Source organism: Camelus bactrianus, chromosome 5 (assembly GCF_048773025.1).
Source record: "Camelus bactrianus isolate YW-2024 breed Bactrian camel chromosome 5, ASM4877302v1, whole genome shotgun sequence".
Taxonomy (NCBI): Eukaryota; Metazoa; Chordata; class Mammalia; order Artiodactyla; family Camelidae; genus Camelus; species Camelus bactrianus.
Window position 1 is genome coordinate 91,485,213 of NC_133543.1, and position 26,548 is coordinate 91,511,760.

General features: G+C 42.4%; 1 protein-coding gene across 1 annotated transcript in view; it reads left to right on the top strand.

The window, feature by feature from the left end:
- The window catches only part of SGPP2 (sphingosine-1-phosphate phosphatase 2), a 101,077-nt gene that overhangs the window by 31,878 nt on the left and 42,651 nt on the right, over window positions 1–26,548 (top strand). Inside the window, exon 2 of the mRNA XM_074364385.1 lies at window positions 3,285–3,443. Coding sequence (XP_074220486.1) covers window positions 3,285–3,443 — 159 coding nt within the window. The remainder of the gene's footprint in view (window positions 1–3,284; window positions 3,444–26,548) is intronic.

The window sequence follows — 26,548 nt, forward strand, 5'->3', positions numbered from 1 at the left end:
AACACGGCCCCACTGCCTGGGCTCTCAACCCCTTGTGAGTGGCCGATTCTATAGAATGTAGGTGTTTTGTTCTGGGTCTTGATTCCCTGTCTTTCAGCTTTATCACTTCTTATCTGCCATTCACTTTACCTACCATTGCTATTTTTAACCCCAGCTTCTTCTCCCTCGAATTATTCCCGGTGGGACCAACACATGCACTGGAGCTGAAATTCTTGTTATTGCCAAAAATATATTGAAATAATACACATTGAGATTTCCTACAAGGGAAACCTAGATTCTTATTCTGAAAAGACAAGTACTTAACTGCTTTATTTGGGTACATATAATTCCTAAGGATTTGGCAGAAGTATTGGCTCTCAAGCCATTTAATTACATATACAGACATGTTATCTTAAAAAAAATCCTTTGGCAAGCCTATATATGTGCTGATATTTTTAATTTCATCTTTGCTTTTTGTCTCTAAGAAGATTTAGAGAATATTTAGCTCTACACTCAAAAAAAAAGAGTTCCTAAGAGATTATAAAAAGCATGTCTAAAGATATTAATTAGCAATAGGTAACACTAAAGCAGTTTGCTGTCATCTTTAACAGTCTTTTCAATTATTTACTAGGATGAAGATATTGAACTTGGTTTCAGTTAGATCTCTAGGGAGGGAAATGGTTGTCACTGAGTCTTTATAATGTCATACAACACTTGGGCACCATGAAATGACATGAGGGAGGAGCTGAGCCTTGTCAAAGTTTGGCAAAAGTATTTCTCATAAAGCTTCAAAGCAGGAGAGATTACCAGGTGTTCCTGGTAGCTGGTGTATTATAATAACCCATCTTTACGTAAAAAAGGTGTCTTCACAGGGTTTGCCCCAAGGTCGGGCCTGTTGGATGTACATTTGTAAAAGAGAACGTGCAGAGATCAGTCCTCAGATTCGATTATGAGAGACAGGGAGAAGGAGGGAGGGAGGGGTTGGTCACTAATTCATTCATCACAGTGCCTTGACCTTGTTTTGCAAATCCAGCCATAGTATAATACCTTGGCAGAGAGGCGGAATTACACATTCCTTATTTAATTCGTTTTGTGCAACATTGTCTTTTTAGGACAGATCTATTGCCATTCTCCTCTGAATTCACTCAGAAGTAAAGTTTATCCTGGAAGAGAGATGAACTTCTAGCTCACCCATGAATCCAGATGTTCCTCTGGAGCCAAGGGCAATGTCAACCTCCCCTGAGTCACAGGGCTCTGTAGGGGAGGTAGAGATGCTGGAATAAAATCATAAAATCGGGAACCCCTTACAGAAGAGAAAGAAAGCAATGTGTGCTTGGTAGGCAGCCAGCAGTGTCAAATACAGTTAATATTCCTGCAATTTCCAAGGTCATCTTTTTTTTCCGCTTAAGTATAAAAAGCACTCGGCCTTTTTCAAGGCTTCCAAGACAATGCTGGTCCTTTAAAAATGAATTCCCTCAATTTACACTTTTTGGTACCTACCTACCACCTCCAGGCATCAGGCCTGGTTCACCTGAATATTCTTGGCACCCAGCATGGACTGAGTCATCCTCGGCACAGAATGAATATTTGCCAAACACATTTAACTTATTCTCTGAATTCCCCCAGGACTCAAGGACCTCAGACTTTGTGTAAAACAAAACAGAAATCCAGACCTACAAGAGTCTGCACGTAGTGTCCTGTGTGATGGGGCTGCCTTTTCTCCTCCCCATTTTCCATGTTGGTGTTTTACTTTGACTTTATCTTTATAAAGGTTATGGCTACCATCAGGAGCATTAAAACTCTACGTTTTAGATTTATTTAGCAGGATGACAGTGTTCATGTTTTTCATTCATTACTATTATGTCATGATTGAAGGACATAAATCATATTTTTGTTGTTGTTAATTTTTTTTTTTTGCGGGTGGGTAATTAGATTTATTTATTTATATATTTAAATAGTGGTACTGGGGGCTGAACCCAGGACCTCATGCATGCTAAGCATGCGCTCTACCACTGAGCTATACCCTCCCCCCTTTAAACCATATTTTTAAATAGATTGTCTGCTTAGGCCTGTTTTAACTCACTTCAGTCTTTCTTGGTTTTCTTGCTGCCTGCCTACTAAACAGACTAAGAAGGTGGAAAAGGATGACAGAAAATGGGAGTGCATTTTAGCAGGCCCTGTGTGTACTTGCTGTGTTTCTTACACCATCACTGCAGTGGGTTGGCTTGACTAATCCCACTAAAAAGGTAAATTACAAATGTTCATCAACAAGTGATTTTTCTAAAGGCTTCAGATCAGTTATCTCTTACAAATCACCAGAAACGCAGTGGCTTAAAATGACACAAATTTATTCTGTGGATACAGAATATGTGGAGGCCAGAAGTCTGAAACAGTTCTTATTTGGCTAAAATCAAGGCATCAGCAGACCTGCGTTCCTTCCGGAGCCTCAAGGGGAGAATGCTTTCCCTCACTTTTTCCCGTTTCTAGGGGCTTCCTGCATTCTGTGACCCGTGGCTCCTTCCTCCATCCTCAAAGCCAACAGTGGAGCATCTTCAAATCGCTTTCTGACTCTCGACTCTTCCGCCTCCATATATATATTTTCAAATCCACTGTATTTGAGGTGTAATTTACATCCAATAAAATGCACACATGTAAATGTATGGTTTAATGACTTTTGATAAATATGCATACTCATGTAAATGCCACCAAGCTATCGATCATTTTTTTTTAAATTGAAGTGTAGTTGGTTTACAACATAGTTTCAGGTGTACAGATTTTTCAAGATCTTTGTCATCACAGTGAACTCACCCACCTCATCCAGGATAACCTCTTGATCTTGAAATCATTAATTACATCTGCAAAGTCCCTTTTGCCATGTGAGGAAGTATATTTGCAGGTTCTAAGGATTGAGTTGTGGACATCTTTGGGGACAATCTTCTGCCGACATTCTTCTGCCTACCACACAGTGTCTAACAGAGCTCACTTCCCTGCAGTTTCTAGCCTTCTGTGGGCACAGGAGAAAGGTTTTGGCTCTTTTGTGTCTTCCCCTGGTATTTCTGTCTTGGATGTTACTGATTTAATTTTATGAAGCACTGGCATCATCTGTGTTTGTGTGGACACTTTGGGGTTGATAGATGTTCAGTAACGGTGTATACTGATGGTAATGATACAGTTTAACTATGTAAGGGGAGAGGAGGCAGCCTTGGCCATTGGAACCTCATGAGTTGTAGGTAGAGGTTTGTAAAACTTGCCTCGTAGTGACCTGTTCAATGAACTTACAGGGTCCTCTAACTTTTGTCTTCTAGGCTTATGTACAGAAGTACGTTGTGAAGAATTATTTCTACTATTACCTGTTCAGGTTTTCAGCCGCTATGGGTCAAGAAGTGTTCTACATCACGTTTCTTCCGTTCACTCACTGGAATATTGATACTTATTTATCCAAAAGACTGGTCATCGTATGGGTTGTAAGTATTGCTATTACAAATCATTACTTCTACAACAGCTACCTGCTTTGATATTCAGGTACTCTGCATATATGCTCCCTTTAAAAGAAAATCACTTTAGAGTTGAAATTTTACCTGGTTTACTTTGGAAAAATAAAAGGAAATATTAAAAAGCTATAGGTGAACATAAGGAGGGGGGAGATAGGATACGCAGAGAAAGGACCTTCCTGAGAACCCTTGAAGGTGCGTAAAATGTATCCTACCAGGAGGACCCTTCTGGTAAAATTTGATCACAAACTGAAACTAGAAGCTGTGGACTAATGATTCCAAGTAGTATTAAGTGACTCCTCTGTATGCGTTGGAGACAGATAAGCATAAAAGGCAGGACGGCTTCCTCGAGGGAGCTTCTAGGGTGGTAGGGCAGCTGGCGCAGACACAAAACCCCAGGGACAGTTCCAGGTAGACAGGTGGAGCCCCTTGGATGTTTTGTTTGGAATCCTATCATTTACCTTTGTTCTGGATCAAGTAAGTTCTGAATTTTTTTTTTTTTTTAATTGGGGGAGATGGTGGATATTTGCAAAGCAGCAAGGCAGGCTGCCAGCTTACCGGCCCTGGGATCAGACGGGCCTGGGTTCAAGTGCAGCTCAGCCACTGTGTCTGTCTGTGGGCCCCGCCTGAGCCACGCCGTCCTCATCTGTAAAATGGTGTTAAGAACATGCATCTCCCAGAATCATTGTGAAGACGTGCAGGGTGTGTGCGTGAAGCTTGGGCGTGGTGTTTGGGAGGGCTCGCAGGGGACTGTGAGCGTGGTGATGCTTGGTGACGAGCCCAGGAGGGCTGAGGAGTCTTAAAGATCGACCAGTTCTAAGGTCAAAGATTGTTGAGCCTGGAGAGGGGCTTCAGGCACAAGGCTGCCAGCAGGGCTGTTTCCTTCACTCAAGATTCCATCCTGAAAACAGAGCTTCAGAGGCAGTTGGTTGTGTATAAAAGGATCAGAGTTCTGGTGCAGCTCTGCCCAGAGGAGCTGTGGCTGCACCACTGGGCCTTCATTCTTCTCATTTGTAGGACATGTGAGAGGGGCCTCGATCAGCAGTCGTGAGCGTAAATGTCCCCAGAGGCAGGGGAGAGAAATAAACTGTGAAGTGCTGCGAGGGGTCAGAAGGTGGGTGAGGGCAGAGGGGCACCTGGGGCTCTGCGCCTCGCCTCCACCTGTGACCATGTGAGGAAAAATGGGCCAGAGTCATCATGTCTGTTTCTTTTTTTAATAGAACTATAGTCGGTTTATTTACAACGTTGTGATAATTTCTGATGTATAGCATAGTGAATCAGTTATACAGATCTATCTTCCACGTGAAATCTCCCAGTTTTTAAATGTAGGCTTATACTCTAAACGCTTTATATGCCAACTGAACAAAGAATGCTTGAAGTCCAAACGTCCGAGGCCTGGTTTGAAGCCTCTAGCCTGAAGATCAGCTAAGTCCTGAGGGCTTATGGCTAGGATTATTTGGCCATGAATTCAGAAATCTAGCTTCTGTCTAAAAGTGTGATCCGACAATCTGCAAAAGCATGTGCATCTTGCACAGGACGAACGTCAGTGCAGTCGTTCCTCTCTTACCTGAAGCGGCCTCCGTTCCTGCAGAGCTCAGCGGTGCCGTCCACCGGAGCATCTGGGGTCGGGGAAGGAGAGAGAGGGAACAGAGAGCAGCACTCCTTCCAGTCTTAGAATGTGAAAATCCACCCAAGACCCATGATGCTTGAGTTTCTTTCCCTGTCACTTATTTTCTGAGATTAGGAAAAGAAAAATCCAACTTTGGTGGTCGAGTGGGGCAAATGATGCAAAATACTTACAGTGACCTGGGACTATCTTATACTGTGTATGGTCAGCTCAAGACCAACTATCTTGCCTACTGAGGGTGGGAAATGTTTCCTGAGGGGCTGGGAAGATCTTTAGACCCAATGGGAGGCAGTGGTTAGAAGACTCTGACTGTCATTATGGGTTGTTGTTTTTCACTTTGGGGTCCATATTTCAAAGCGCTCAAAGGATTTCCTATTTGAGGTAAGATTACCAGTCTTTTGTCAGAGAGTGGGCAAATAAAATCTTTCCCTGAGAGAGGAAGGAGCAACCTCTGAGCAGGCAATTTGTCCTGAGCTTTAGCGACCTGTTACTTACTTTTTAAAATGGGCAAATTGTTGGGGAGGGTATAGCTCAAGCAGTAGAGTGCACACTTAGCATGCACAAGGTCCTGGGTTCAATCCCCAGTACTTCCTCTAATAATAAACAAACAAAGAAACAAACAAACCCCAAATGGGTGAATGGCCAGGTCCACAAGGTACCCATGCTCTGTATCGGTGCAGCAGTGTGGTTCCAGGAATGGAGGGAAGAAGAGAGAAGGTTAGAGGGTAGAGGTGGGGCAGGGGACAGGTAGCTGTTGAGAGAGGGGAGAGGTAGAGGTTAGAGAGGTGGGTGTAGAGTTTGGGGGTGGGTAGAGAGAGTTGGAGGTTGAGGTTGGGAGTTGGGTTGGGCAGGTAGAGAGGTTGGGGGATTGAGAGAGGTGGGGGAGCCGCTGGGTTGAGAGGTGGGAATGTGGTTGCTCTGTGCTCTGCTGCTGAGATAATAGCGGGAGAGGCTTGGCTGGCTCCAGTGTTGAAGGTGGGTGAAGGGAAGGAAAATTCCTGATGGTGTTGGGAGTCGGGAGGGAAGGAGGGGTGGAGATGGGTGAGATTCTTCTGGGTAAGCAGCTTCGTGCTGAGGTAGCCTCTCTCCTGTAAGGGATATCCCCAAATTAGTGGCTGCCTCTTCAAGAGGCGAGGATAAAGAGATGTTATTTCTTATACTTATATATAATTTACTACTTATATAGTTATATAAGGGGTAGAGCTTAAAATCGCCTAACTTTAAACATCTTATCTCACCCAAAATTCTTTGGCAGGCAACTGTGTTCAATAATGCCAGACCTCTCGTCAAATTTTATATTAATTTGACAGTTGTCATTGGATGAAATTTCAACAGGTTTTATTGCTTTTAAAAATAATTTGTCATATTAGGGGTGAGTCATACTGCCTGAAGTAGCTTGGCAGAGTTTATGGTTACACTAACCACTTTCTCATCACAATCGTAATTGTTCCTCTGATCTGTTGTACATCTTTTATTGGCATCTATGATCATTTTTTTATTGGATCTTCATAACAATGGGTTAGTATCATTTTCATCATTTTATAGATTGGGATAATAATATTTCAAATAATAATAAGGCATATTATATGTTGAGCCCTTAGTGTATATGCCACTCACAGTAATATTGCTTTACATATTTTAATCTCATTTAATCCTGCCAGCAATCCTGAGAAGTGATAATTTCCAGCCCATTTTACAGATCAGGAAACTGACATGTAGAAAGGGTCACATTGGGTTAAGTGGATTTGATCCTGTCCCCTAAGGCCTCCTGTGCTAGAGAAGGCCACTATCGTTGTTTCTTAGAACACAGCTAAGGACTTGAATGGCATTTCACTGTCATTTTTTTTTTTTAAGAGATGTTAAAACCAAGGCTTTAAGCATTAAAACAGCTTTCCCAGAGTTCTCTTTCATTGCACATTTGCTATATGATTGTGTTTCAGATTTGCCTGAATGGCATTTATTCACTCTATCTACTGCTTAAGTGTCTTCTGTAAACCTTTCTTAACAAGTCAAAGGTATTTTATCACAGAAAACATAGATAAGCTTTTGTTAAGTTAGCTGAAAAACATCCATGAGGTATTTTCTTCCTCTGTCACTTATCAAGGTTTCTACCCTGTCATTGGACTCAACAGAATCTTTGACACTGGGGAAAAAAAAGCCATGAATGGGTTATTAAGCAGATACTCTTAAAGAGATGTTGCAGATGGTGCTTCAGAAGAAGTCATTGTCCAACTGAGTAATTATCTGATCACTTGGCTTCCATTTTGGTGTGATGACAGCCCCACCAAAAAAGAAAAGAAAAGCTTTAAAAGAATATTGCTTATGCCTTAAAAAGGTTAGAGACAATTTCATTGAAACTGCATGACGTTCAGCTTCGTAACATTAGGCAAAATCTCACTTTTTGCTAAATGAAGTTATTCTCTGTTTTGTAAAATAGCAATGCAAATATTGGTACCACAAGTGATCCATGGAACCCTCATTTTCTCTATTCTTATGATATTTATATCTTGCCTCTTTTCATAGATATTGCATGGCATTCAAGATGAGACTCAAAAAAAAAATAGGAAATGTAGCTAAAATCAAAATAGGAGGAATACAGATAGACTGCAGATGACGGCCTAGTCTAAAGTTGAATCATGAATTTGTCTTTAAACTTTGACTTGACCAAACTAAAACGAAATGACATTATTTGCTAGGGCATCATAGACTTATTCCTAAGAGAGGAAACCTCCTGACACATAAGATTGATAGAATCGTTAAGGATAGTGACGCATGTTGCTAAATTATTCCCCTAGAAATACTGTTTGCTATCAGTAACCCCATCAGCTGTGTGAGTATTTTGACTCTTCCTCCTAAACTTTGTGTCTCCTCATTTTTTAACCATTGCTGATCAAACCAATGAAAAATGGTATCTCAGTTAATCTTCATCTCATATTTTTAGTGAAGATAAAAATACTTTTCAGACTTCTATCAGCCATTTGTGTTAGCTCTTTTGTGAATTGTCTGCCTTTGGAGAATATTTTAAAGGGGCTTTCATTTTTTTAAATTGATTTTCACCAGTTGTTAACATGAAATGGTGTTGAACTATTGATTTTCCATGTCTCAAGGGCAATGTGTCTTTATATACTATAAAAAGATTTTTTAGAAGTTCAAGATTTTGAGAAACAGTAGACAAATTTATGGTATCAACAGTGACCTAAGAAATCCTTTAAAATTGAATTTCAGTGCTTTTATGTGGGGTGTTCACTTTATTTAAGTACAGAACTTACCACTTCCTGTTGTCTTACTTTTTGTGACCTCCATGGCCCCTTTAAGTCATTTGAATTTGGGACTCCTGTCCTCAGGCACTTAATCTTTCTGGCCTACAGTTTCTCTGGCCATAAAATAGCTTACTCAGGGGCAACCAGCCCTTAGAAAACCTGATTTTTGCTGCCTGGACTCCGATAAAGTTAAAATTTGTCCTTATGAGTTTCCCCTTGCCTTTTTTCGTCCATTTGTAAACACTTCTTTTCCCTAACACCGAAAGATAAGAGTCTCCACCATTCTAACCCATGTGTGGTTATTTTTAAGTAATTGTCATCCTATCCAAAGCGTTCTTACAGTTTTTCTGATTATATTGAAGGCCCTGGTTGCTTCTGAGAGTCTCCAGGCAGAGTTAATTTCCCTCCTAATAATTCATGGCCCTTTTTTTTAAGTTCCCTCCATCCACTTTAACTCGGCTTTGGATGATTTCCCTGAACGGCATCAAGGAGTGTACGTGTAGGGGCATTGCTTCCACCTCCATCAGCAGCTTTGAGGTTTGGTTAGAGGTTCCTGGTCCTGAAATACCATGAAAGGAACACCAGGCTGATGTTTATAGTGGGTTTGTTAGTGTCTAGAAACAGAGACCCACTCAACGTCGCTCAGGAAAGGGGGGATTTGTTGTGAGGTTACGAGGAATCCCGTAGAACCCAAAACCTCACAGGAGCTGATGCCAGTAAAAAGCTTGGTTTCTGTTGCAATTAAGCAGTGACTCCCCTTACCTGCTTCTCCAGCTCCTGTTGCCAGCCAGTAACTTCCTAGCTCTTCTAGTTCAGAGCTCCAAGACACTCTGACCCAGCACATCGTGTAGCACAACTCCACCCTTCTGTGGCCAGTGCAACGCTGACTGTTATTTGGTCCAAGCAGCTGTGTTGGAGGTGGGGGTAGACAATTAATTGAGGCACAGAGCCGTGGGCGCAGTTGAAATATCAAGAGACTTGGACTGTGATCCCAGCAGTAAAACCTTGCTCAGGGCACCTCAAGATTCTGGCCCCAGGCATCCCTGTCTTCAAAATGAAAAGATTCCTGCTAGAGAATGGCTGGAAGCATATCACATGGTCAGGACTCTTTCTGTGTTCGCTGTGGGACGCTTAAGAGATCCATCCATGACACGGAGTAAGAAGGCAAAGGGAAAATGCTGGGCAGGAGAACATTAAAAAAAAAAAAAGCACGTCATCTCTTTCGCAGATGGAATGCTAATGTGGTTTTATACATTTTGTCTGTGTTGTGAACCCCTCAATATTCAACAGTAGGTTTGAAATGCATATCAAATCCACTGCTAAATAAACTGTTAGATGGTCTGCTGTTTTGTGTTCCACACGATCAAAGGAACGCTTTAAAAGGAGATGCTGAATTGCTCGGTGAATCTAGATTACATTTTTCTGGTACAAGCAAAATCCTGGCGAGAAGGAAGTCGTAACAGCAGAAGATTCCTTTTGGCAGGCCCTTCCGTTCCTGCTCTTCCGAGTCAAATTAACTTATGTTGGAGGGCTTGAGTTGAAAATGGTGAATTCCACATCTCTCGCACTGATCACTGAAAGCTAGCTAGATGATAACTACAAGCACAAAACATACCTAAAATTTACATTTTAATTGTACCTACAATCGAGGGTCTAACTGCAGTAGAGCCTAGGGTATTATTCTATAAACAGCCCCATAAATTGGTTAAGAAGCAGCCTTGTGGTAACATGCAGTGCTGTCTCTTTGGATGTGGGCAGGCTGCCATCTGGCTGTGTCACCGGGAGTATGTGAGACCTGCGAAGAGCGGGGAGGAGAGCAGCCTGCCTCGTCCCTGTAATTCACAACCCCTAGACTGGGGTCAATTTTAGTGCTAGAAGATGACTTTTAATGTGATTATCTCCTAATCCTCTGTCTAAACCACTACCACCGTTCACTTCAAGAGATTGCCCTGCTTGTTAAATTGGTTCTTGGTTGAGATTAATGAGTCTTGAAAAGTATTCAACAATGGCCAGATTGTAACCCTTGCTAACTTGCATTGAATGAAATAGAAGTAGGCGTCAGAGATTCTGCCCAGTTCCTCTGAAGTAGAATCTTGTAATTTAGCCTTAGTTAAATATTAAGTAAATGTCTCTCGGGGGTTTGTTATGCAAACTGTATTGGTTCGGTTTTTTAAAGCACAATCAGGAAATGTTTTGGCGTTTAGTGTAAGGTTTAAAAAATTAAAAAACAAACCTGAGAACAGGACTCAGCAGATTTGGATCTCCATCATTACACCATCATTACCTGAAAAATGATCTGTGCCCCCGACTTTTTCAATGATGAATGTGTGGCCTCATTTTTCCCTAACTGCCCACCCCGCTCCAACTACCATCCCTGTTCTCATCCCCCTAAGACTGCAATGTCGGGTTTTGATTTGGGTTTGGATTTTGTTATATTTTGATTGAGCAGAACTGTAATCCTCCCAGATAGAGACCAGCAACCCCCCAAGTACCACTTCTAGACACTTTGCTTACTTCATCTCTTTCTTGGATGTGTGATTAATTTAAAGCTTAGCTAGGCATGAAATTGTTTGAAACACCAGGAGTCCGGAGGCAGGTTATCTGTAAGGATGAAGTTAGTTTGATCTGCTAAGATGATGCAAAAAAAAAAAAAAAAAAAAAAAAAAAAGAAAAGAAAAGAAAGAAAGAAATTAAACATTGCATATGGAGTTCGGATATGCCGTTAGTCCTTCTCTCCCTTTGGTTTTATCGTAGCTTTGAATGTCTTATCAGGAAAAGCACATACCATTTGCCAAGTCACATCCAGTCCAGAAACCAAGGAGTTCACTTTTACTCTGAATTCAGCTGGGGTCAGGCTGGGAGGTGAGGGCTGCCTGCAGGCAAGTCAGTCCCTAGGGGTCTTTACATAGCACCTTTCAGGACTGCCCTTTGTCCCAGATTCTCTCATTCATTTGTTAAAAAAAAAAAAAACATACAAACAAACAAAAGAGAATGAGCTAATCAATAGGCCTTGGCGGGGGCGGGGTGGGGGCCTTCTTAACAGCGCTCTATTTATTGTTTAACCAGTCGGTTCTATTTGCAAAGCTGCCTTTTTGAATGGATATGATTCTAGTAGCTGCTTCTGGGCCTCCTCTACGTGCCAGGTGCTTTGTATTCAAGAACTCCACTTCACAGGTGAGAGGTTAAGTGACTGACCCAAGGGGACACATCCAGTGAGCAGGTCAGGTACTGTTCACGTCGATCTCCCAACCCCATCCATTCCTTTCCGCTGCACCATCTTGCCTCAAATGGCTAAACTCTACTCCCCCCACCACCCCGTCCCCACATCCAGTTATTCAGAAATGTGCTTGGCCTGTTTGGTTTCAAAGCCTCCATTTATTATCACAGCCTCATCTGCACAGCAGACACATGTCACAGATTCCCCAAACACTTGCCTTCCAGTTCTCTGAGCTGTGGTCCCTTGAGTCCCCCCTCAACTGTGTCCAACTGTGTCTCAGACTGGCTACATCCCCGGAAGGCTGGGGCATTACAGGAGAAGGGCTTTGGTAACTTCGTTTGGGGCAGGGAGTAGGGAAGGGCTGCTGATCCTGCAGGCTGGTCATGGCCAGGCCCACACCCAACTCCCTTATCCTATTTTGCAAAGCAGCCAAGTGGAAAAGGAGGAGTGAGGGTCAACTTGGCCTTTATCCCACGAAAGGTGGGGATTTGACCTGATGGGACTGTCCTTGCCTGAGGGGCACCTGGTGGAGGGGTGAGTGGCCTTGCATCCCTCAGCAGCTCTCCTATGGCTCTGGAGGATTAGGAAGTGTCCCCTAGGCCAGGAAAGGGAAGAAAAGCTTTTTTTTTTTTTTTTATCAGCTAAGTGCTCTGCCAGTTTACAGCTAGAGAAGCCACACTTTATTGTGGCCCCTGGAATTTTCTGGAAACTTGAGAATTACCAGACAAACCCAGTCTTGTTAACCTAATGGCCGTCATCTCTCCTCTTCCCTCCCCTTTTCACCAGTGCAGCCCTGGGGCTTCCCCAGAGGCACCTTTTGCAGCCCCTCCTTCCCAGGGCAGACAACAGCCTTTGACTTCCATTCCTTTCCTTCCGGCCCAGCTGCCAGATGCCAGTCACACCCTTTGGTGCCAGAGCCTCCGTGGGCATGGTGGCCGGGAGGCATTGTGTTCGCTTGCAGGGAGTTGGGCCTCAGCCATCGGAGGGTTGATCTGGGAAACTGAGGCCTCCTGGCCGCACCCTGACCCAGGGCACCCTCTCTCTCTGGCCTCCTGCCTCCTGCAGTGGTGCCGGCCACCCCCTGGTGCCCGAGGCCCAGCCCCAGCGCTCTCCGTGCTGGGCTGAGTTCAGATCATGTGCCCTTATCATGGCCCTGGTGAGGAGAAGCGAATATATAATTTCCAAGGAGCCACAGTAGAACCGCTTATGAATAAAGAGCATTGTAAAATCATAACCATAAGCCACAGGTGACTGTGCTGGCAGGGTTTGACTCTTCCTCAGGTGAGCAGAGCCTCTGTACCAGTCCTCAGGGTGACAGCAGCTCTCAACACAGCCGTGTCCATTTTACTGCATCCCGACTGGGTGCTGGACACGGGGCTGTGGACCCTGTAAACATTAGGGAGTGAGGGGTAGACACGATTAACATTCTCATTTTAAAGGTGAGGAAACAACGTGAAAGGGCAGCCAAGTCAGTGGGGAGCAGAGTCAGGATTTGAACCCAGGACTGTCTGATTCCAGAATCCTGGCTACGAGCCACTGCGCTCTGCATTAGCCTTTTCTTTTAATGGTGTTAAATATACTCCAGCTTTTTTGTGTATTAAATGTGCTCAATTTTTATTTTTCATTTTACAAGTAATGAGCTGTATTAATAAAATTGAAACAAGAAGAAGGAAACGTTTCCTAAATCCTACCTCATTATTGACTTGAGGGTGATTCACCTTTTCCATCTATTTGCCTGCCTGCCTGCCTGTGCCCTGTTTGATCACAGGATACAGTTTATAAGCTACTTTGTGAGAGATGGTTGGATAGAACATTAAACGTGATGTGGCATTGATGACGCATGCCTAAGACAAAGAGGAGAATGAGGCTGAGGATGACTCATGAATCTTTTAACCTAAAAGGAATAGTTGAATCAAAGGGCAGTTGAGTTACTTTAAGAATTAGGAGACTTGGATTCTAGGCCAAGTGAGAATTGCTCCATCTCAGTTTCTTTTAAATAGCATGTATTTTAGTAAGAGAGAGGGAGACACCTCCGCGGGGGGCATGGCCAGGCTGGGATGGGCTCAGAACTGCTCTCTATTACAGGTGGGCAATCAATCAGTCCAGAGTTTACTAGCAACTAGCCAAGTGCATTTATCTCTGGCCTCAGTTTGACCATCTATGAAATGTGGATTTGAACAAAATGACCTCAGGGCCCCTCTTATTTTCGAAGTTTTACAGTTATAAAAATATTGATGGTGATGCATATTTTAGGATATTCCATCTTTTTTTTTTTTGGCTTTTAAATTATATAACTTTTAATTTTTTAAATTTAATTTTGTATTGAAGTGTAGTTGATTTACAAAGTTAGTTTCAGGTGTACAGCAAAGCGATTCAGCTACACATATACATACATACATAGTTTTTGTTTTCAGATTCTTTTCCATTTTAGGTTATTACAAGACACTGAATATAGTTCCCTGTGCTATACAGTAGGTCCTTGTTTATCTATTTTATGTGTAATAATGTGTCTCTGTTAATCCCAAACTCCTAATTTATCCCTCCCACACCCTTTCCCCTTTGGTAACCATAGTTTTTTTCTATGTCCATGAGTTTGTTTTTGGTTTCAGATATTCCATCTTTTATAATCATATGTTCTGCCTTCAACCATGCATTCAGTTCTCTACAATTTCCTCCAGGTGATCCCCACACAGCTTGACTGGGTTTGCTCCTTCCAGACTTCCTGGGGTTCCTTTGAGGAACAAAAGTTAGCATTTCTCTGAAAAAAAGTCCTTAAACCCTTCATTGGATGGACCAACAGTTCCGAGTCACTAGGAATCGCTTGGCCTTGCAAATGCAAACCAAGGGACAGTGGGGTTTGGTGAGGGTTCAGGGCTCTCCTAGTCCAGACAAATGGCAATGGTAAACATCAAGAACACAGTCTTCCTCTGAGCTTCCGTGTGTGTGCGCGCTCATGCGTGTGTTGTGCGTGCATGCATATAAATCCATTGTTTGCATTGCATATGCTCAGATTTAACTAGAAAAAGATGTTATGTTTTTGTTCCTTTTGAAATTAAATTTCTTCTGGCATTCACAGGCACTGAAATCAGAAGGGAAAAAAATGTTTTGTTCAATTTGAAAATGTTTTTCAAATACGTAGCAATTTGACTCTAGGGGTTAAGAAGCGATATTCTGAAGGTTTTTCCCAAAACTCTTTAATTTGGAAATTAGCAACTTATGAGCAGCAGTAATCTGACTTCTTTTTAAACTAACACTGGCCCACAAATAAAGGCTAAATGAGTGAAATAGGAGAGCTGATTTCTTTCTTAGGCTATAATAGAAGGTGCAGTCAAAGGAGAAGGTTAAAGTCTGGATTGAACACCTGCGAAGGGGCTGCCAGCAGACTTGAGCCCATCTCAGCCTGACCACGCCCCCCACAAGGGCGTCTTAAACCCAGGCTACGTGAGATAAAGGCTGAGTAGTTTTCAGTGTTCGTGTACATAATTGGGGGAAATATTTAGCTAGAAAGAATGGACACAAGGGGATGGACTGAACAGTTCCATTTTTCTTTAGCCAACAAAGACCACAACTGGGCTGTTTCATGAGAATTCATTTAAAAAAAAAAGAAAAAGAAAAAGATCAGGGGGCTCACTGACTTGGGTAAGCATTCCAAACAAGCTACGTGTTCTTTGAGGCTTTTGCCTACTGGGGCTCGATTCAGAAATTTAACCCTAAATTTGTACTGTAGAAACCTTTTCGAATGTATAGGGCTGGGTTTTATGCTTAGAAAAAAAAAAGTCTATTAATACAAAGAATGCTAGACTATTTCCTCTATGGGACAATCAAAAAGGTGTTCCCTTAACACTGAAAGGATTAAATCATTAAAACTCTGTCAAGAGCCTGAGTTTCAGGAAACCAGGTGCCTGTCTTTATTTAAGACGTCTTTGCTGCCTAAAAGGATGTTTAAGGTTGTGCTGATCTATTATCTAGCTCTCTTATGGCTGTTAATTTTGTGTAACCTTATAAATATATATATATTCATGAGGAATATATTTTAAGGAACATTTGTAAAAGAGGTAGAAATCCACCTAGAGACTTTTTAGTGTGTTACCTTTAAGATTAAAATATAAAGTGTCATGCATAGGGTTCGGAAATTTTGTTGGTAAGTGGAACAGTTTTTGTGGTAGAAATTCTCCTAGAAAACCCAAGGTGAAGGGACACCCAAATCAAACCTAGACAATATTCAATAGTCTTTTGTGGTCACCTGGGCATTTTTCATCCTTTGCAACCTGAAATTCGGGGCTTATGTGTATTTAAACACTACAGGTTGATCCAAGCAAGAAGACGAGCATAGTAACCCTCTGAAGGCATCTCCTAAAACAGCTTCTGAATCCTGTATTTTTACAGATTCAAACTTAGGTCTTCACTTGGAGTTTTTGTCCTTTGGTGGTCTTGTAACTGTGAGCATAATTCAGTAGTTACCACCAGTAATACCTTGTTCCCTAAACTACATCGAGGTGCTCCACAGCCAAGTCTGAAAAAAGTTAAATGAAGGTGAAAATGCACTTGCTTCTTAAAATGATGAGATTGTACAAGAGGGTAACTGGTCTCACGCCAGCTCTCCATCTCCACTGTGAGAGCAGCTGGGCATAAAAATCTGTAGAATTAGGTCTTGCGAACAAAAAATAAATCAGCCGATCTATGAAAGAAATAGAAAATTTGACCTGAGCCAAATCTGAGGATTATCACCCGGGAAGAGTATCTCAGAAGGCTCTGAGCACCGCTCTACTCGTTAGACATCAGGGCGCAGTTATATAAGATTTTTGAGCCAGAGTGCTGTACATCAAATGACATATTATTGACAGTTTACATCATCCAGATCTACACGCCATGTGGCCCCTTACAAGATCAAGAAGGAATGTTGTCTTTAAGAATCTTACTATTGCTGTGAGATTATTGCTTTTTACAGTTGAGCAGGTATTTGTGCTGATGGGGACAGTTTGGGTTGATGCATCAGTGCAGACACACAATGTATGGTGGGGCGAGAGAGGAGACCAGAGGGCAGAGAAATTTTTTTGTTTAAATTTTTCTTGTCTTGCCATAAAATGTCAATTTAATTTCACAGTTCCGTAGCTTATCTGTATCTAAAATGTGATGTCAGGAGGATGTAAATAAGAAAGAAGTTCCACGAGTCAATTATTATTTCTAAAAATAACATTTTTTTAAAAAGCAGACAACTCCACAGATGGCATAGCGCTTCCAAATGTATTCTTATCTGAATCCAACATCATGCTCGTAAGATATTAATACCTACATTTACATAAGATGGAAGTGAGGACAGGATATTAATAACACCCAGACCTCCCTCTCAATCCAGCCCTCTTCTTCCTTCATCGTACTGTGTCAGGCCCAAAATAAAGCAAATGAAGCAAATGAAGAGTCTCTGAAAAAGGCTCAACAGGCTAGAATGTAGATGGTAGATGTAGAGAGAATATGTGTGGATGGGAAAATGCACCCCTTAGGAAAGTTCAAAGAAAAACAATTGGATAACTAGTCATTGTAAGGTACACTGGATAGAGCTGAGCAGCACTGAAAGGCATTTAAACACTCAGCAAAGGCTGGACCACTGGGGTTTTTTCTTTTAGTTTTAAAGGAAAGGTTGCTCATTTTCACTCAGTGCTGGAAGTCCCGGCTTCACCTTGTGTCGGCTTCTCAGAAAGTTCCCGCCAGCTCTTCAGTTTGTCCTCCACCCCACAGCTGCTGCTGGTCTGAGAGCCTGAGGGATTTGCCACTGTCAGAGTTTATCTTAAAGTCCTTTCACCGAATCCCTTTTTAAATCTACATTTTCTCCTGAGAATCCAAACCTGATGAGGCAAAGCTCTTAATACACTCTTGGCTTAAAAATAAAAGAAAGAAAGTGACCCTGTTGAATTTTACCTGAGCCCTGTGCTCCTGGAAAACAGAAACCATGAAGACAATCTCCCCACACTTTTGTGTTTTAGGAATAATTTACTACAAGGAGACTTCCTTCCCCAGACAGTTAGATAGGACTCACAGGTAAAGACCCTTGTTTACCTGTGACAAGGCCAGTCATGGACCCACCGAGTCCCATTCTTTGTCTTATTAATGGTTTGAACTCTGTCCCCACTGGCCAAACTGGACAAAACTCCTGCTACCTTGATTTGACCAAACTTTGGTTAAGCTTCTCTCCATCGCCAGACTGCGCCCATGAGCTTTGACCCATCCTCACTCCAGCCAGCACACCACCCCTCCTGAGAACAAGCTGACCTCAGGCTAAATCATCTCTGATCTACTGTCTCTCCACCTCCGCACACCCCAGGAACATCTTTCCAGCCATGGTCATCCCTCCCTTGAAAGAAAAACCTTTTCTGCCTCATCAGTGAACACTCACAAATCTTATGATCAGAGAGGTCTCCTGATGGCAATAGTGCCATCCCCCCCACCTCTGCAATAGTCCTTTCAAACACAGGCCGTCCTGGCCTAAATCCAGACTTGGCTTTTATTTGATAAAGACAATAGGAAGCACAGAGAATTCAACCCAGGGGTCCGTCTGTAGGGCCGGTGCTGTAGTTCTCACTTTCCAAGATCATTCATGGCAGAATTTACTTCGTGCTTACGCCTCTCATGCCACACACGATCTTTCATGTTGCAGAATGGCTTTCAGGAAGGCACTGGAATTCTTCCTCTAACCACAGCAGCACGCGAAGACAAAATGAGGAGGGGTCGTCTTGCTAAGGCTCGCCCTTCACATACACTTGAGACAAGCTCCTTAAACCCAAAGTGATGCCCTAACTTTATAGTCACAGCTCCTAGTCACGATCGTTAGAGATAACTATACTCAAATATAACCACAAAAGCACCTTCCACCCGAAAATATAAGACGATTTCTATTTTCTCTCCCTTTATGTATTTTGGAGCTGGCTTTCCCAGCATTAACCAGAAACATGGAGAATTTGCTGTGTGGTACCTCCCCCTCAGCTGTGTCCACATAGTCTGTGACCTTGTTTTATTAACTGTTTCTAAGGAATACATAGTCCACAAAAAATACAAGTTTTAAGGAGTGCTATATCATTTAAAAATAATATATGAAAAATCAATTTTAATTCTATGAGGGTACCAGGCTATTCTATAGTTCTATCAAATATGTGTTTTACCTTTTGTACTGGTTAATTCAGGGACCTTAATATAACCAGTTGTATGATCAGGTCTATGGTAATGAAGCATACGATATTTTTTTCACCCCAATAAATTCTAGTATATACCTTAGAAGTCATATACTAAAATTTACCTAGTATTGAAGAAGCTGTCACATAATATTTCATATAAGATTCTTAATTATCTCCTAAAATACTGGCTACAAGCTATGTAAGTCCTAGGTTATTTACCAATATAAGTGGGGTTTTTTTTTTTCCTGTATTTATTTATTTATTTATTTTGGCAGAGGAAGGGTGGGAGGTAATTAGGTTTACTTATTTACTTTGAGAGGAGGTACTGGGGATTGAACCCAGGACCTTGTGTACGCCAAGCATGCACTCTACCAATTGAGCTATACTCTCCCCCTACAAGTGGCTTCTTTTCTCTTATTTTTTTCATGAGCTTAGTAGATCCAAAAAGCAGGACTTTTAAACCAAAACATTTGAGTGATCTGCCTTCACATAGGGAGATGTGAAACAGAAAAGCCACAAAATAAAGGCAGCCAACTTAAAACAGTTCATGTCCGTTAGGTCTTCCCATCTCTGATGGAGTAACGAGAAGGGTCTAGTTCTCCAGGGAGCCATGGTTTGTGCTTTTATTCACTGAGTGAAGATTTTTGTTCTACCCTGGGCACCTGTGATTTTACATGTCCAGCATTGCTGGAAACATTCCCTCAGTTCAAGCCTGCATCTCTTTATTTTGCACACTCACACCAACTGTCTCATTAATCTCCTTCCATCTATTCTTATGACCTTCAAATCCATCCTCCCCTCAGCATGTGGAGTGACCTCTCAGATGCAAGTATGACCATGAACCAGTCTTTAGACCATGTTAATGTCCAAGCACCTTAAAATCACCTCTAGGGCCTTTCATAATTGGACTTCAACCTAAGTCTCTACCTTAGCTCTTCCTCCTGTCCGTTCTCTTCTCTGGAGCCACAAGACTGCTGATGATCTCGCTCCTACCGCAGTTCCTGCGTTTCAGACGTATCCACGCTCTACTTTATGCTTCATTCCCAGTGTTGACAGTAGGCCTACAGTTGCCTAGTAAATGGCAAGCAATGGCCATCACCTGCTCCAAGTCTCAGTGCAGGCATTGTCTCTAAAAAAAGCCACCCTGAACCTTGAACCTGTATTCCCTGCTAGACGGTCCTTTATTGTTCCTTGAACCTGGCATGTTGTAGCAACTCAATAAATAATCGTTGAGTAAAATAAATAAAGCCTGTTTCTACAAAGAGAATTTAAGAGCTGTCTCCCTAGAGAGGACAGAGGTAAAGAAGTAATTAGAGTTCAGGGTATTAAAGACACATTAGAAAAATCTACATGGGGAGAGGATATAGCTCAATTGGCAGAGTGCGTGCTTAGCATGCACGAGGTCCTGGGTTCAATCCCCGCTACCTCCATCAAGTAAATAAATAAACTTAATTACCTCCCTCAAGGAAAAAAAAAAGAAAAAGAAAGATCTACAGAGTGCTAAGGTAGCACCCTAGAGACCTTTATAAATGGAATTGTTCCCCATCTGGAATGCTTCCCCAGTGGCCCTGATGGAAAGTCAGGACACAAATTTGGTCAAGATTCCATCAAGGTATTTTTCCGCATAAAAATAGTAATTCTATATGTTCCTGAACTGCTAAGGGATCTTTGAACCAGATCTGATTTACCTTTTAAAAAGAGCATCAGATCTCTTTCTTACCTTGTAACTGTTGAGCAACAACTTTTAAATTTATTCAGTCACTTATTTAAGAAACATCTGATGAGGGCCTGTTACAAAATAGTATGCTAAGGGCTGGGGAGTAAGCCGTGAACAAGACAGACTCCATCCTGCTCTCCTGGGGCTTCCTTGTAGGCAGAACAAACAGTAACAAGTAAATCAATTGCAGAAATTGAAGATTGTATGGTTATTGTTGAGGGCATGATCAGGGTGAGAGTAGAGACCTACTTTAGAGAAGGTGGTCAAGAAAGGGCATTTGGTGCTAGTTTCACTTAACTTAAGTCTTGAAGGATGAGAGAGAGCCAGCCAGGTGGGGAGCTGGGGGAGAGGGCTTCCAGGCTCGACAGGTGGAGATCCAAAACTGAGCCAGAGTGAGGCACTGTCCCAGACTCTGGGCCGAGCATCCACTTGGGGTAGGGATGGGGCTGATAAAATCAGAATGCAGAGTCTAAGTGCAGGCAGGGTGAAGTTCTATGAAGAAAAATAAAAGCAGGCTATGGAGAGAGAGTGGTGACTGGCAGCTGTGGCAGGGAAGCGGGTCAGGGAAGCCCTTTCCAGGGGGGTGGCATTTGGACACAGGGCTGAGTTTACTTATAATTTACTTATCACTCACATTTAAACTGTTTATGAAAAATTTAGAATGTTCAACATTTTTCAGCAGTCTTTCTGATTGACATCTGTATTCATTTGGAAACCCAGTGTTCCCAAGCAGTCTTAAATGGCAAGCAAGCCTTCTAGGAAGACAGCTAAATTTTAAGTGTACACCACCTTTGAGTTGGACTTTTCCAACTTTAAAACATTTGCTGTGATTCAAATCTGGTAAGGCATCTTATCAAACAGTTTTATAAAAATGCCCACATTGCTCCCCATCCTATGGACCCCAGCCTGACAATGGGATGTAGAAGCTACAGAGAAAAGGTCTCAGAGAGAAGGGAATGGATGTGTCTGTTGGCCTGGAAGGTTGAGGCTGTCGGCTCAAATCAAGCTTCTCTCGTTACAAAGGGTCATGGGGAGGTTATAGCCCCAGTTACATTCCTGTTGGGGAGGTGCTGTCTGTGTGATCAACAGCCCTTCCTAATAGTTGGAGTTAATCACTCACTGACCAACTAGAAGATCAATGGCACCCTGCTCTCTCCCCCTCCACTTCGCCAGTGTCCGTCCAGCCTCCTTCCTCTGCTCCCTGCAGTGAACAGGCGTCAGGAAGGGGATTCTCGGGGACTCCTGTCCCTTCCTGCTCAAAGACTGGCTCTACAGGAGCATAGTCATCTAACTCCAGGGGAGGAGAATGCATTCTTCTCTGCCTGGGAGAAACCTTGTAATGAAGACATCCTACCGAAGACGATGAGGAAGCAGCCAAGAAGGGAAATTGGGGGGGGGGGGGGCGGGGGAAATAAAAGTCTTTTGGAGGAATGACATTATTGCAGCCAAATGAAAAGGAAACTTGATTTTCAGAGATGATGGGCTAGAGCATATTTACGTGTCTACAACCACTTTTCAAATACACTGTGATCTTGGCTTTAGAATATTTTCATTTCGGGAGGTGATGAGTTAGATTTTTTTGGTTGAGCTGTAAGAGTTGGTGTCATTAAGTGTACCCTAAACAAGCCCTTTCAAAGGGCCCACTAGACCAGAGGCCTCTTGGCAGGCTGAGGAATCAAGATGCCAAGACCCTGGACCAGAGCTGAGAATGGTAAGTTCTCACTTTGGACCTGACCTAGGGGTATTCTGAACCTTGGGTGGGCAGAAAGGTGTTACCAGCAAATGGAATTAAACCCTCAAGGGAACTGTTCGTTTAGTCACTCTGGCTGAGAGATTTCGTTCCGGGAGTATGAGAGCCTCCACCTGAACTTTAGGGCTGTGCCAAAGAGACTGTCACAAGGTTTGTACATTTCCCAGGAGTTATGATAACTCTCAGACCAGGTCCTGTTATCCCCCAAGTGAGACGTGAAGTTGGGGTTCCTGGTGGTGTGGTGGGGGGAGGAAGGGAGCAGCGCTCTAGCGACAGTATGGATCCTGACTTTCACCGGAATGTCCCTGATTTCCATTTGGAAGGAACAGAAGTGATAATCAGCAAAGTGGGGGGCAGGGCAATGAGGAGCATAGCGGGTACCGACAAACATACAGATGACTGAGGGTGCTGTGGCGATAGTACGCTCGGGTCTCTCGCCTTCAGACCAATGTTGGGTTGCCCACGGAGTTGATAGCCACACCTGCTCACAGACATCATGTTGACAGCTGTTCAAAATGAGTAGAAAACTGGCTTGGCCCAGTGTTGATCGCACAGCTCGTGACGTCAACCTGAGAATAGAAATAGATGCTGTGTAAAGAAATAGAAGAGTCCGTTTGGCTCTTCCCCCTGATGAGCTGAATAGATACATACCCAGGGCGCCTTCACCGAAAACTGACATCGTCTGCGTTGTCCTAAGTGGATTTTCTTTCCTACATCCTGTGATTATGGCTCCCATAATTCTGTTAGCCTGCATATTGAGTTTTTATTCTTATGCGTTTCCTTAGCTCTCCATTTCCTCCCCAGCCTCTTAACTGGTAATTTCATTTGCTCATGGACTGCTGGATGACAGAGCACCTCATCACAAAGTGGTGCTTCCCCCGCCCTCCACGTATGCGCCGATGTTCTAACACGAGGAAGTGCAGCCAGCAGTGTCAGCCTTTGGAGACAGAGAACACACAGACCAGAGGGTTTGGGGACAATTATCTGCTGCTCTAATCACTAATCTGTTCAGTGTTAAGGTGCCAAGCAAGAGAAGTGGGAAGATCTGGCATGTGTAAAGGGGACCAAATCCAGACAGACAGAGGCTCCTAACCCTTGGATTATCTCCACCCAGGACCATCAGGACAAGTGCTTCTGTAACACAGATTTCACAGTTAGAAGTGGTTTCAATCCCTTGGGGTTACAGCAAGAGCTGTGTGAGCTGGCACTGCAAATCCAGGTTTCTTTCCACACAGCACAGCTGGCTGGTCCTGCAGATGGCAAGGCACAGAGATGTGACTGACAGTGATTCAGAACTTGGTGTTGGGGGGAGGTTGTACAGCTTGACTCCCTGGAGATAGAAATCCTTCCAGATAGAAATCTTTTTTATTTCTTCTGAGTGACTACCACCCAAATCTATTCTGAATTCTTAAGATTGCAGACTGGAAGCCAACATGAAATGACCCAACTTTGAGCCAATAAGGAGAGCCTGGGATGGCCTGAAAAACTAGGTATTGAAAGTCAGTGACTTTTAGCTTAAAATTGGGTTCATGGTCCATCAGGTCAGCATGACGGCTGCTCTGACCTCATCACATCTGGAGACTTCCTCATACACAGATGCTGCCATAGAAAGACAGGAGAGTGCGATGTGGTCACATTTTCTCTTGTCTCAGGGTAATTCAAGACTCTGAGGTGAGCTATACTTCGGGATATACTGAGCCTGACTCCTATTTTAATCATATCTCTGCTTTTTCCAACAGAATATTTTTTTCCCAGAAAATTATGAGACACATTCCAAAAACCCAAATAGTTTACTTTACAGAGATATTTTTGTTTTGTTACAGGTTTGGGTTTTTGGTGATGGTGGAGGTGGAAGGGACATGAAAAGTTTGTTGTTATGATCAACATTTTTAAGACTAATGCTTTCTCAGTCTTTACAGGAAAACACAAGTTTACTTGGGCACCACTAGAATGACCTGAGCTTTTAAAATAAAAGCGTCTGGGTAGCTGTTCCTTATGCCGCCCTCATTTTTTCCCCTTTGCAAGGTACAAATAGGTACACTCATAGATCACGAGTGATAGAACGGTAGGAACATTTGTAAAATATGGATGAAACAGGGAGATTGATCTAAGTTTGCTCAATTAAAAATTTGTTTTAAATCACCAGGAATCAGGATATGCACGTGAAAACGTCTTGGGAAAATTTATAGATCATATATTCATCACTTAAGTTTAACCTACCAATATCCCCTTCTTATTGTATCTATTGAGAAAAATAAGAGAGTGACTTCCCAGGGAGGATCCTTGAAAGGTGGAGAATAGTGCTTTCCTGAATTACTGCCAGGGCATAGCTCATATTTGCTTTGTAACATGCACGATATGTAGGTTTCTGTTAGCAATGTTGCTTTTTAACATCTAAATGGCTACCGAGATGGTGTGTGCGTGTATATATATGTGTATATATATGTGTGTGCATGTATATATGTTTATGTACATGCACATATATATTTATACACATGCATAAGCAAGTGAGGATTTAGATAAAGGGAACAGCAGCTCATTATTAATGCATATACTGAAAAGTTCTAGCTTGCTGTTGCTGAAGACAAGAGTGCTGGGGAGAATGATAGCTCATTTTTTGGAGGCTAATATTAGCAATGTCAGGTATAAGAAATGGTGCCCCTACTGACAGAGTGTTTACTCTGTGTAAGTTCTGTCTTTTGAGACTTCTTTAATTACAGAATTGAATTGCCTTTTAAAAATATAAATAGAAATAAATAGAAGGTTGATGTACTCTGTCTTATTTTGAAGCTTGTTAAATGGTATATAACCAGGGAGGGAGGGTATAGCTCAAGTGGTAGCTCATGGTTAGCATGCGTGAGGTCCTGGGTTCAATCCCCAGTACCTCCTCTAAAAATAAATAAACCTAATTACCTCCCAATTCCCCACTGAAATAAAATAATTAAATAATACAATAATAAATAAATAAAAATATTTTTTAAAAAGAAACAGTAAATTTTTTTTAAATGATACATAACTGGTTTATTTCTAGTTGAAGAAGAGATGCCCATTCAAAGGACATCACTTAAGGTGTCCCTTTGCCCTAATTACCTGCTGTGGAACTTTCTGTTTTGAGAGAGGCCAAGGGAAATATTGAAACTTTATGATTCTGGTTAAAAGATCTCTGTTCAGACAATATAACCCATTAAAAAATTAAGCAAGAAAATAGACAAAAAAGGGGCGAGGGTATAACTCAGTGACAGAGCATGTGCTTAGCATGCACGAGATCCAGGGCTCAATTCCCAGTACCTCCATTAGGAAAATCATAATAATAAAATAAATAAATAAACCTAATTACCTCCTCTCCCCACTCCAGAAAATTAGAAAATAGACCGAAAAGTTGAGATCCAGGAACATTGTTGTGAAGTATACTGAGGGATGGTCGGGAAGTCTTATTGAATTGATGATAAATTGTAAATTGTACTAAGTATGTTATGAAATATTTCAAACATATTAGGGCTGAAATAATATATAGAGAGGAGGCGGCTGGTGGTGAATTCTTGTGTTATTTTAAGTGTTAAGAGCATAGATTTATGTTGATTCGCTTGCCTTCAATACTCAAGTCTACCTTCAAGAGAGATGTGAAGCCAACGTTCGTGGGCCGTTCCGACTGCAAGATGACAAAGGACTCAAGACCCTGCTCGCTTCAGATCAATGTATAAATCATAGACCACCAGGGTTTTGTTGTTGTTGTTGTTTAGTTTGGGGGGTTTTGTTGATTATAATGTGTGGTATTACAATGTCAGTGATTATAATGTCAATTTCATGTGTCCCCATGGGTTTTATTTCCTCATCTGTACCCCCACTGTGCACGGAGTGGATTTTATTGTTGGCACCGTTGGTGTACAACGAGGGAAGACTCTTAAGTCCTCCCTTCTTTACCAGTCCTGGATGGTGGCTGTATAGAAAGGATGGAAGATTCTCGGTGTATTGGGGGTAGAATTGGGGCAAGGATTCCTCAGTGGCTGAGAGCCTCTCTCTGCCTCTCATGCTTTTGCCAGGAAGGATAGTCTGGGACTCTGACTCCTTAGAGGCCATGTGGATCATAAGATCCCTACCTAAGATCCCACGCACAGTTGCTCTGGCCAAATTCATGATCCCACCAAGAAATAATTTTGATGAAGTGGTCCTTGAGTACAATACCCACCCCAGAATCAAAAGTGGGGTCGTGGTTGTCACAAAGGCAGTCAGCTGGTCCTGCGTGTAGCCCAGGATGCTTTTCTAGGGCCCTGGACTCTTGCTTCATTGCTTTCTTGATGTCATTTTATTTGGCACCTTTCTCCAGATGGCAAATCAGATCCC